The sequence below is a fragment of the Lycorma delicatula genome, chromosome 1 (genome assembly GCF_047948215.1).
Source record: "Lycorma delicatula isolate Av1 chromosome 1, ASM4794821v1, whole genome shotgun sequence".
NCBI lineage: Eukaryota > Metazoa > Arthropoda > Insecta > Hemiptera > Fulgoridae > Lycorma > Lycorma delicatula.
In genome coordinates this window covers 338,645,373-338,658,532 of record NC_134455.1, presented here as the reverse complement: position 1 = coordinate 338,658,532, position 13,160 = coordinate 338,645,373, and the positions used below count along the sequence as shown (strand labels likewise).

Below are 13,160 nucleotides of genomic sequence, written 5' to 3'. Positions count from 1 at the left end.
AATCTCATTTTACAATATAATACCATGTTAGTCACACAGGTCACTACAAATTATTCCACTCTGAGCCATTTATAGATATCTTCTGATATTCGTATTTCATCATTAATATAAAATGAAATATGAATTTGTTGGGAGTTTTTGTATAAATTAACTAATATAACACAAAAAAAATATACGCTTGTATTAGAAAAAGCAGGAATAAAACAAAGACCAAGTTTGTGATAGTGTTCGCATGAAAGCCAGAATGAAACTGATTCAACAAATCTTTGCAGGTGTTTAGTTATAATAGAGAAAATAAATAATTTTAACAATTTTCATTTTTTTTACAAGTAATGGTTACAAAAATGAAGCCTTTAAACAAATTTTGAGGTCATGTTTGGATTCAGCACAAAAAAAAACTAAAATTATCTGTGTAACAGAACTTATAGATCAGTATAATTAATGCAAACTATAAAAAAATGTAAACAGATATTGCCATTTTTCAATTTGAAATTAATTTTTAAATATAATAAAATTACTTTTGATATGTAAGGAAAAACATGTACAAACAATTCTTTTTATTTTGTTTAATATATAATGGGACTTTGATTGTAGTGGTTTACAAAATTAAACTGAAATCCACATAAATAAATGATTGCACTAATAATTTTGTGTATTTAATGTTTTTATATATGCTATTTCTGCATAATCTAATGATGATTGTCTAACAGTTTAAATATCTATCTAGTTTTAGGTTTAAGTAACAGTTTTAGAATGTTCGTTTTCCAATTTATTTCATTAATCATTAGTATGGCACTTTTAAGTTTAAAAATGTAATAATAAACAAACAAACAAAAATCAACATGTAATAAAGACTATAAATAAAATTGATAATTTGAAATTACGGAAAAAATGTACAATCATATTTACATATTAAACAAGATGTTTCTGGTATGTTATAAGAAGCATCTTATGAAGAAGAGATTGTCAGCTTTTACAATGGATTAAGTTATTAAAAAAAACAGCAAAACATATCATAAGAATTGTTTGTTTTAGAGTGCTTTCTTGCTTTTCAATAAATAATTTTTTTATTTTAGTTATCTATTAGTTTATTCTTGTTCTTTTTATGTTTATTTTTAATCTGGTTCTTTGTAGTGATTGGTGATGAATGATTTACTTAACAGTAAGAACAATAAATAAATACAAAAATAAACCTAGTAATAAATTAACATTTTTCTGTGATAAGTTGTTTTTTTTTTATGTGATAAGTTGCATTATTAATTATTTAATCACATTTGTACAGTTAAATTTTTATAAGTTATTAGCTGCTTTCTTAATAATAAATTATAAAATAAATTACATTTTTCTGGTTTGTAGAGTAGAATATGTGTTTTAAAACATCTTTATGGAAAATTATTCAAGTGAAAACTCTTATTGAATTTGGCTACCAAAGTTAGTGAGCAACAAAGAAAATAGATTGTGATGAACAGTTTAAATTGATCAATATTCCATACAATTTATATATAATAAAATTTGATGCAACAGTATAGATGAATATTTTATTTGTGTATATATAATTAATCAATGGTGAAAATCTTGCATCTGCAGTAGAGAGTGTCTTACAGCTAATCAGTTTAACAGAGTGACTTGTAGTTAAGCAGTTTAACAATCTAATTGTTATAGTATAGTAGTATATTATTTATTTGATTATAGAAAACAGTTTGGAAATACTGTGTACATGAGTGTCACACAGTCTTATATTTTCCCACGATCCAAAAATTGGAGAGTAAATACTATCAAAGGGTAAAGCATGCACTTTTTCATCCATTTTTCTTTTCCTTTGGATTTTACAGTTATTTCTTTCTCTCATTATCTCTTTAAAATTGAAAATTTTAGCTCATCTGTAGTGCAGCATTCGTTTGTTTTTAGCATCTGGGTAGTAATGAGCTTTTTAGTTCAGCCATTAAAATTAAAAACAACAAAATTTTATATTCAACTGTGATAATGGTATTATTGTTCCAGTTCCAAAGCAGTGGAATAAAGATCAGACTGAAGTTTGAACCAGATTTCATTATTTCTGTATGAGAAAGAAAATAAAATTTATCCTTGTCAAAGTGAATGATAGTAAGCAATTTTATGAAGAATTAATGTAAAATAACAGGAGTTTGCAACTGATGATTGGTGCAGCTGCATAAATATCTTAACTCCAGTAAGGTGTTATTTTTTCATGGGATCTAGAACTTTCAAATTGATGAATTTTGTTCAGAAAACGCACACTTACTAGTGAAGATGAATCTGTCTCCAGTCATGAAAATGATAACAGCAGGAAAGTCCACATATTTATAATAATTATGATTTTTTTTTTTTAATTTATGCTGTGGTGAGTAATAGTTGAAAATATTCCTTTTCATGCTTTTTGCATTACCAAGATGATAATAATGCCAGTTTGTTGGTTTTACAATGACAGCTGTAGATGATAATGTGATGAGAGGAGAAACTGAAGAAGTGTTTTGATAGATGCCCTAACGTAAATGAAAGAGGGAATCAGAAGTTTTCATTAATGAGTATGGGTGTAAAGAGAGAGCTTTTGAAAATGGGTGAAGATGTACAAAGGAAGTGTTGTGCCTGTGTAAACGTAGAAGAGAAAAGACAGATTGCATAGAAAGAAGTGATCTGAAACATGATGGTGTAATCTCACTTTTGCTATTTATTGTTGTGAACGGATGATGTACTGAGGAAGGAAGTGAAAAAGGTTGGAAAGGGAATGCTGTAGATGACCTGATGTGTGGGGAAATGCAGAATGGGAAGTCCAGGGATAATTTAATGTATGTGAGATAGTAATCACAGAGGATAGACCCTTAAGAGGAATGAGGGTTGGAGAAGAACAGATAACAAGGATCAGCAATCTTAGTTATCTTGAATGTTTAATAGAGAAGAGTGTAGGAAATATGAAATAAATCAGCGAGGATATCAGCGCATCTATTTTTGAAAAGCGTAAGGAGCCTGATCTGGAGCTGGGATGTATCACCAAAAGTATTATGAAGTAACAAGCATGCTGTGTCTCGCTATTTAAATAAACTGCAGGGTCCTGGGCAAGATGGTAAAAAATTTTGATGACCAGATTAATCTTTTTTCAAACCCACCTTGTTTTCTTATTCTTGATCCCTTCTTTCTTGTTATTTATTCTGTGGGAGAATGTCTGCTGTACTATGTTCTTTGTGATGAAGATGCCAGTACATCCTTGGCAGCTATCGCCTGATAAAAAGGGTTGATTCCTAGAAATATGTGTGAAATGGAGGTGTTAAGGAATGTGAGAAATTAAAAGAAGTGGTACAATGTATATTTAAGAATTAAAAATTGAGAAGAATGGAAGGCGGTCATGGAATAAAGGTGGTGGCAGGATGGAAGAAATTGAGAGACTTGCCAGTCAAGCAGACCCAGAAATGTGTGTGATCATGTTTTGGATGAAAAAAGTAGCATCCATAAACAATTAAAGACATGTCGCATGGAATCTTATTGAGAAAGTTGTAACAGAGAATCAATGTCCAGCAGATGTATTGATTTGGTCTAAGAAAATAGTTATAAAATTATTCCTGCACGCTTAGATTTTTACTTGGGTTGGCACTGGAAGTAAGTCACTGCTAACAATTAACTCAAAAGAACCATTCCCAATCCTTGAAGAATGTAATTTTTGAAAAATTAAAGTTTTTCAAATATTGTGCTGTGTATATGTCTAACCTCATATGGGGAATTTAACTGTTAACCAGTTATTCCTTTTATCCATCTTCACTATTAAATGTATACTGGATTTTATTTTGTTGTTGGGTGACAATTTGTTTGCTTATTCAAATTATAAAAGAAATTACTATTCGCGATTGTGCTGGAATCCTTCCTTTCTGACCCTCCCTAGCTCTTGTTCAAAAAATTATTAAATTTATGCTATAAGAAACTCCCTTTATGAATCATGAGACCTTGCTGTTGGTGAGGGGGCTTGAGTGCTCAGTGATACAGAGCAGCTGGACCAAAGGTGCAACCATATCGGAGAGGTATCTGTTGAGTGCCAGACTAAGGAATGATTCCTGAAAGAGGGCAGCAGCTCTTTCAGTAGTTAAGGACGTAAGTCAGGACGACTTAAATGGCCATATCAACATCACTCAGTCCTCGAGTACTGCGCAGCTGAAAGCAATGGAAAACTACAGCTGCTTTTTTTCCAAGAAAATGTAGCTCTGCATTTTCATATAGCAATGATGGAAGCACCTTCCTTGATAAAATATTCCGGAGGTAAACTAGTCCCTCGTTCGGATCTCCGGGTGGGGACTACTAAGGAAGGGGTCACCAGAAAATTAAAAAATAACATTCTACAAGTCGCAGCGTGGAATGTTAGAAGTTTAAAAAAGGTTGGTAGGTTAGAAAATTTAAAGAGGGAAATGGATAGGATAAATGTAAATGTAGTAGGAATTAGTGAGGTTCAGTGGAAAGAGGAAAACGACTTTTGGTCTGGTGATTTTAGAATAATTAACTCAGCTTCAAATAATGGGTAGGCAGGATCAGGTTTCATAATGAACAAGAAGATAGGGAAGAGAGTAGAGTATTTCAAAATGCATAGCGATAGAATCATTGCAATAAGGATAAAATCAAAACCTAAACCGACAACGATTGTTAACGTCTGTATGCCTACAAGTGCCCATGATGATGATGAGGTAGAGTGTGTGTACAAAGAAATTGATGAAGCAATTAAATTAATAAAAGTTGGAGATTGGAATGCAAGCATTGAAAAAGGCAAGGAAGGAAATATAGTGGGTGAATACGGGCTGGGCAAAAGGAATGAAAGAGGGGACCGACTTATAGAGTTTTGCACAAAGTATAATTTAGTAATTGCCAACACCCAGTTTAAAAATCATAATAGAAGAATATACACTTGGAAAAAGCCAGGCGATACTGCAAGGTGTCAGATAGATTATATCATGGTTAAGCAAAGATTTAGAAATCAACTCGACTGCAAAACTTACCCTGAAGCAGACATTGATAGCGACCATAATTTAGTGATAATAAATTGTAGATTGGGGTTTAAAAACCTGAAGAAAAGGTGTCAGATGAGTCGGTAGAATTTAGAGAAGCTTGAGGGAGAGGAGGTAAAGAAGATTTTTGAGGAGGACATCGCAAGAGGTCTGAGTAAAAAGATAAGGTAGAAAATGTAGAAGAAGAATTGAGAATGTTAAAAAGGAAATTCTTAAATCAGCAGAAGCGAATTTAAGTGGAACAAAGAGAACTGATAGAAAATCTTGGGTTTCAGACGATATATTGCAGCTGATGGATGAACGCAGAAAATATAAGAATGCTAGCGATGAAGAAAGTAAAAGGAACTATCGATAATTAAGAAATTCTATAAACAGGAAGTGCAAACTGGCGAAAGAAGAGTGGATTAAAGAAAAATGTTCGGAAGTGGAAAGAGAAATGAACATTGGCAAAATAGACAGAGCATACAGGAAAGTTAAGGAAAATTTTGGGGTACATAAATTAAAATCCAATAATGTGTTAAACAAAGATTGTACATTGATGTATAATACAAAAGGTAAAGTCGATAGGTGGGTGGAATATATTGAAGAGTTATACGGAGGAAATGAATTAGAAAATGGTGTTATAGAGGAACAAGAGGATGAAATGGGATAAACAATCTGATCTGAATTTAAGAGAGCATTAAAAGATTTTAAAGGCAGAAAGGCTTCTGGAATAGATGGAATACCCGTAGAATTACTGCGCAGTACAGGTGAGGAAGCGATTGATAGATTATACAAACTGATGCATAATATTTATGAAAAAGGGAAGTTCCGTCAGACTTCAAAAAAAGTGTTATAGTCATGATACCAAAGAAAGCAGGAGCAGATAAATGTGAAGAATACAGAACAATTAGTTTAACTATTCATACATCTTACTAGAATTCTATACAGAAGAATTGAGAGGAGAGTGGAAGAAGGGTTAGGAGAGACCAATTTAGTTTCAGGTAAAGTAGAGGGACAAAGGAAGCAATTTTAGGCCTCAGATTAATAATAGAAGGTAGATTAAAAAAAAAACAAGCCAACATATTTGGCATTTATATACTTAGAAAAGGCATTCAATAACGTATACTGGAATAAAATCTTCAGCATTTAAAAAAAATTAGGGTTCAAAAACAGAGATAGAAGAAAATTGCTAACATTTACAGGAACCAAATAGCAACAGTAATAATTGAAGAACATAAGAAAGGGAGTCTGACAAGGATGTTCCCTATCTCCGTTACTTTTTAATCTTTACATGGAACTAGCAGTTAATTATGTTAAAGAACAATTTGGATCCGGAATAGCAGTATAAGGTGAAAAGATAAAGATTCTACGATTTGCTGATGAGTAATTCTAGCTGAGAGTAAAAAGGATTTAGAAGAAACAATGAATGGCTTTGATGAAGTCCTACACAAAAACTACCGCATGAAAATAAACGAACAAAACGAAAGTAATGATTGTAGTAGAAATAATAAAAGATGGACCACTGAATGTGAAAATAGGAGAAACGATTATGGAGGTAGACGAATTTTTTTATCTGGGAAGTAGAATTACTTAAGATGGATGAAGCAGGAGCGATATAAATGCCGAATAGCATAGGCGAAATGAGCCTTCAGCCAGAAATATAATTTATTTACATCAAAAATTAATTTAAATGTCAGGAAAAGATTTTTGAAAGTACATGTTTGGAGTGTCGCTTTATATGGAAGTGAAACTTGGACGATCAGAGTATCTGAGAAGAAAAAATTAGAAGCTTTTGAAATGTGGTGCCATAGGAGAATGTTAAAAATCAGATGAGTGGATAACGTGACAAATGATGAGGTGTTGTGGGAAATAGATGAAGAAAGAAGCATTTGGAAAAATATAGCTAAAAGAAGAGACTGACTTATAGGTCACAAATTAAGGCATCCTGGAATAGTCGCTTTAATATTGGAGGGACAGATAGAACTAAAAAATTGTGTAGGCAGGCAACGTTTGGAATATGTAAAACAAATTGTTAGGGATGTAGGGGGTATACCAAAATGAAACGACTAGTACTAGATAGGGATTCTTGGAGAGCTGCATCAAACTAGTCAAGTGACTGAAGACAAAAAAAAACTATTAGAAATACATCCACATGTAATTTTTTTGGAGCAAGAGTTGTTATAAATAATGTTGTGTTATTAATACTATGAGGTAAGTAATGTTCCACAAAAATATCCTGAGAAATATCTGTATGTATCATTTTAATTTACATAGACCAAAGCATAGATCTACTTGATATTCAAATTTATTAAGATAGAATAAACATTGTCTATATAATCAGTATGACTATAGCGCACACTTGTTCTATGTGGTCTCTGAATAACGACCATGTAAAGGCTGTACGGTCTGAATAATGATTGTTACTGCCGATGAACCATGTCTGATTATGTGCATGTACGAGTATAAACATGTAAGTTTAAGAATAAATTGAAACCCATCCACATTCTAAAAAAAAACCAATCAATAACTTTCAAAATTGCCAGGCAGATGAGTTAAATATCTGGATAACTAGCCAAAGGTAGGCTTTGAATATTTTTTATTGTTTCTTATAGAGATATTAAAAGAATGGTCTTTTAGTTTAAAATAAAACTTTTCACAATTAAGAAGTTTACACATCAATTTTAAATGTAGTATTATTTCTGTAAATTTGAGTACGTAGTCTGTATTATTGAGGTTTGATAATACCTGTAACTTAACTTACATTTATTGAATTAATATGTTGAAGTTAAGGAATAAAGAATTTAGAGGCTTTTATGTTGAAATAGTAAGGTTAGAATAATGTATCTAATTCTGTTGCAGATATTTTCCAAGTAATTGACAGAAGCAGCTCAAAATGGAAACAATTTCAGTTAAACATGAATCTCATTGAGGTTCTATATTTACAATCAGAATTGCTTTGTTTACTTGACAAAGAACTAATTTGTTATCAAAATCAGTTCTTGTCTGTCTTCTGTAGAACCTTTAATAGTTTACTTAATATAACGTGTATTGCAAAAAATTAAGAAGAGTTTTGCTCTACAAAAAAGTGTTCTGTTCCTATTAGTTTTTTAACTTTCTATGAGTAAAATAAGTTGCAATAAAACAATGCATATGAAAATCATTTTATTTATTTTTTTTTTTTGTTGGTGTGATGTTTTGTATTTCATTAACAGAAACTTAGTTTTTGGTTTCAAAAAATACATGGAATTGTGTGTTAATGTACCATAATGTGCCAGTGATATAATGAATAATTCATGCAAAAGTGTTCATAATCAAAAAAATGTCACGAAAATGCTTTGGGAACTATGTGCAATTGCTAGTCTTAACAGAGCTGGTTCAATAAGAGCAGATCATTTGCTTTTTGCCCTAACTGCTACCATGTAGAATCAGTAGTGTTGGAATACTAATTGTTATTTTTAGATACCAGACAAATGTAAGGGTTTCATCAGGATATATAGTTGATTTCAGGCTGTTTCACTTCACATTTGCAACATACATGCATATTTAATAACTCCTGAAGTGTAACTTCAAACTTTTGATAAATCTTACTACTACGGCTTTATGTAATACTACACCTATGGAATTTTGATTACTTTAAGTAGCAAGCATTTACATTTTAAGTGCTGCATTTACATTTGCATTGCACTACATCAGATCTGACAAGCCAGTAGCGGTAATTGCATTTACCTTTATACACACACCCAGACCTGGCAGTAACTGGAAAACCAGTTGGAAAAAAAAACTTTTTTTTGAGCAAGTGTACACAGTTATTTGCTAGAAGGCTTTGCAAGAGTAGTAAAGTAACTTAAAACACTTAACAGTTGAAGTAACTCTCCAGAAAAACAGGTGTAAAAGGCTAAAACTGTCTTTCATACTTGTTTTTCTGAACTGTATAATGTAATCTGCTGCTTTGTAGACCGTTAAAAACTGCTGAGTTATTTAACACTGATCTACTTTATCATAGTCAGTGGTTGAGTCCAACTGTTAATCTTAAAAAAGAGCAGATGTTCAGTGAGAGTGGACCACTTTTTTTGTTCTAAATGCTATTGCATAGATTCAGTGATATACTACCAATTGTTATGATACAATTAATTGTTAAGATTGTTGAACTTATAATTATTTGCAAACTACTGGTTCATTCCTTGTACTTAATAAAAGCTAATAAAAAGCAGTTTTTCTTTTATATGCTGAATTAATATCTTTTCTTTTTCTATGATTTAATGAAAAAACACTGATTCATATATAGTAAAATAGGCGCAAACATAATTTAACTAGCAGTAAAATATCTGGTAAATATCTGATAAAAAGTAGCAATATTTAACATAAAAAAACAAGATTTAGGAAAATTATTACTATTTTAACAAAATTTTACAGTGAAATTATAAAATACTCTATGATTATCTGGATTATTTAAATTCTATGAAAATTTGTACTTAAATGTGTAAAAAAAACAGTAATATGCTCATAATGTATAACTTTTAATTGTTAAATGATTTTTTTTTAATGATTAATTCACCATATAAGGTTTGAAACTTGTGCAAGGGAATATGAAATGGAAATTTTGTAGTGTATGAAAAATGGCATGTCAGACTGGGATTTGAACTGGATTTCTGAATGAAAGGCCGAGACAGTACCACTCCACCAAGGATATCGGAAATTTTATTTTATTTATATCCAGCTATCAAAAACAACTCTTGTCTATGTAGGTATGATGAGACAAAATTAGTTTCATTTCATTTTATATCGCCTATTCCAACACGATTTCATTATCTTTCCTCTTAGGCCATTCTAAAAAAATCATATTTAGTAGGCCAGAGATTTAAAATTGTACTTTCAACTTTTCATTTAAAAGAAAAATTTGAAATGAATTTTATGTTTTATTTTGTTATTTCGATGAGACTAAACATAAAAGTTAGAAAAATACTGTACTCGTGAACCATCTTAATTCAAATATAATTATTAATTGGATAAGTGATTCTTCTGGTCTTTTTTTGGACTAGAAAAATTAAGTTCATGTATTGTCAGGGATTATTCCCAACAAGATACGGGTGTGTACATTCATATGCAAAATGTATAATTCACTAGCATTCATATACTCAAGATAGTTAATAAGAACAAAGGCAATTTTTTTTACATTAGGATACAAGTTCGAAGCGATGTCAGTCCAAAACTGCACTATCTCCACATCTTAAAAGTGATCACTCATTACTGATGCTCTCAGATCAATTAATTCTGACTGAAAAGGTAGTTTGTTAATTTGGGTAGAAGTTGTAAACACCTGAAAGATATTTCATACTTGAACTGATTAGTAAACGCATTTTTTTCAATCAACTTAAGTGATTTGCCTATGTAACATTGAAAGAAAATTTGCAAGCTTTACTTGAAATGCTTAACTTGCCAAGCAGATCAGTTATACATTTATTAAACTTTCCATATAAAATTTTTATCCTGCAGCACCTTTTAGAGTTGAAGATTTAAGACACAGTTATTTCATTTTTGAGATCAAAGATCTCTTCAGTACTTTACTCTTAATCTGTGAAATCATGAATAAGAAAATACTGTTGTTCTGCAGCCATTATCTACTAATAACCTTGGATCTAATGTTTCTATTTTAAAAATAGTTTGCATTACATACTCAAAATTGCCTGAAAATCTGTCATACCAGTTTGGTGAATAATGCTGAGGAGTAATTAATTTTAAGGGATAAAGATGTTTTGTAAGTAAACCACTTTTTTTCTATTCATGGAGAGGCAAACCATTAAAAAGAAACAAATTTTCAGCATTTTTTCTGCCAGAGTAAGTAATTTTTTATGAAACCAGCTACTATAAAGTACTCAAGATTTGTTCAATTAAACGGCATGAGTATTTATCAGCAATTTTTAATGTCTTCCCTCACCATTCCAGATTTGGTTAAATGATCTAATAATCTTGATTCTACAAGCTTTAGTTGTCCGACATTGGAACTTATGAAAAAATCAAACGATGTCGCTTTTTTTTTTAGAAATTATTTTAAATTCTGCTTTCATATCGTTGTTTGTAGATTCAGGACCTGTAAAGAGCTTATTCTTTTTATTCAAAACTCAAAAGAACACTGCGATAGTGTTCTCTTCAGGCAAGGCCTGCACAAGAATACTATACTACTTCCTATGCTAGTCAGATTTGTCAGATTTTACTTAGAGATATTAACACCGATTTGCTCAAGGATTAAAAAAAAAATTGTTTACTTTGATAATGTTCCTTAATTGCAGACATGCAATCACTGTACACTAGGTTAGAGTTAAGTGTAAATATGTACTTATTTATATTATAAAATGAATTAAAACTCGAATGCTAAAAAATACTTGCATAACAAACATTTCAGATAGTATTTTTGACTCATAGTTTACTTTTTTTATATTGATATGAGTTAAGTATTTTTATATATTATTACTAATTTTTATTTTTCTAAAAGTATTCCCTATAACAATTTACAGGGAGCAAGGTGTACTATAGAAGGATAGTCACTAGTGATAAAAGATATTAGAGCTCACTATTTTAAGTGGATTTTAGCTGTTCATAGTTTCTGTATATTTTATTTTTGTATAGAAGCAAAAGAAAATTAAATGGTGTAAAAACTGTTGACACTTGTCAGGAATCAAATCCAAGACCAAACAGATCTAGAAGCTAGCATTCTAACCACTACATGAACTAATAGAAACCACCATCATTAGGAATTAAACAGACTTTTCTAGCACTTTGCTGTTACAAACAAACTGATAAGTGAATATAAACTAATAAGATGACAGGAGAGAGGAAATAGTGTCATCCTCCTATAACTGCTGCATTGTTTGCTGTCAAATGAAAAATATAGTACAATATTTCTAATGGATAGGTTTTAAACCTGTGCAGATTGGTGGATTGCTAATGAGTAGCATTAGTGCACATTTTAAAATTATTCTCTGTAATATATCAATATAACAGATTTTCTTACTGATGAACATTAAAAATAACATGCCTTGAGGTAATTTATTTTACGATGAATTTTTATTTAGGTAATAACTTTGTTGGCTTTCTACCTTTAAATAACATTTTTGATTAGTGTTCATATAATAAAGAGATTTTCCACTATTAAAACCAAGGAAAACTTTTTATTATAATCTTTATCTTGCTAAGAAGAGGCAGAGTGTATATTGCATTATTTCTTTGACAAATGGGGTTAAATTAATTTGTTACTTTAAATTAAATATATATTTTTCTTATGGAATTATAAAAGCACCTGAGAGTAATAAAATTCACTTATAGCTGTTTTGTAGTGAATAGAGTAAATGTATCATTTGTAAGATTGAATAGCTATTCATGAAGATGGTTTGTTTTCCATCATAAATGAAGGTCACTTCACAACACCATCAACTGACATCTTTATTGATTTAGATGCAGCTTAGTGAGAAAAGTTGTATGAATGAAATGACAATTGAAAAATGAAAGATCTCTGTAGGATCTTTATCTTTCAAGAAAATGTTTCACCATTTATATAAATTAAAATAAAAAGTTTCTTCTTTCAATTGTTTAAACAAAAAAATAAAGTGAAAAAACACATGATCAAGTTTTTTAATATAATTTGACCATTGAATGATTTTTGTAATATTAACTCGAACTTTGTTTTTTTGTTAATTTATTTTAATTATTTTCATCAAAGTTGCATAAGTAATTTGTCAAAAGATAATGCAAACTTCAGAATTATAGAAGGGATTAGTTTTTTTTTTAATAAATTTATGAAATACAAAAATGTTCAACTCCTCAAGTACAATAATTTTGGTCTCCATGGGAGATGATTCCAACTGTTTATTGCAAACAGAAAACCCTCAATGTGTTATTGAAAAAAGATCAAGAAGACCATTCCTTTAATTCGATAGGAAGCCAAACATAATATGTTTAAAGTTGAAAATAATTAAACACTAGTAATACATTTAATGAGTTTGCTTTTGTTTGATTATTTCCTTTTATACAGAATACACAATTCTTACTTATGAACCATACCTAACTCTTTCTGGCAATATTCTTTTCATTGTACATTAAATCTATTGAAATATGTGCTATATAAAATATAGAACAAAATCAAAACAAATCTAGTAATAAAAAATACGTAATACTAACACACAGATC

General features: G+C 30.4%; 1 protein-coding gene across 3 annotated transcripts in view; it reads left to right on the top strand.

Annotated features, from left to right (window-relative positions):
- LOC142334323 (uncharacterized) overlaps nucleotides 1-8,132 on the top strand; it is a 28,677-nt gene extending 20,545 nt beyond the window's left edge. For 2 of the 3 annotated variants that reach the window (XM_075382268.1, XM_075382270.1), the window contains exon 4: nucleotides 7,839-8,132. In XM_075382268.1, coding sequence (XP_075238383.1) covers nucleotides 7,839-8,041 — 203 coding nt within the window. In that variant the 3' untranslated portion in view covers nucleotides 8,042-8,132. Of the gene's footprint in view, nucleotides 1-1,356; nucleotides 1,486-7,838 lie in introns of those variants that run through there. The other variant, XM_075382269.1, reaches the window with a different exon arrangement.
- Nucleotides 8,133-13,160: the final 5,028 nt, after the last annotated feature.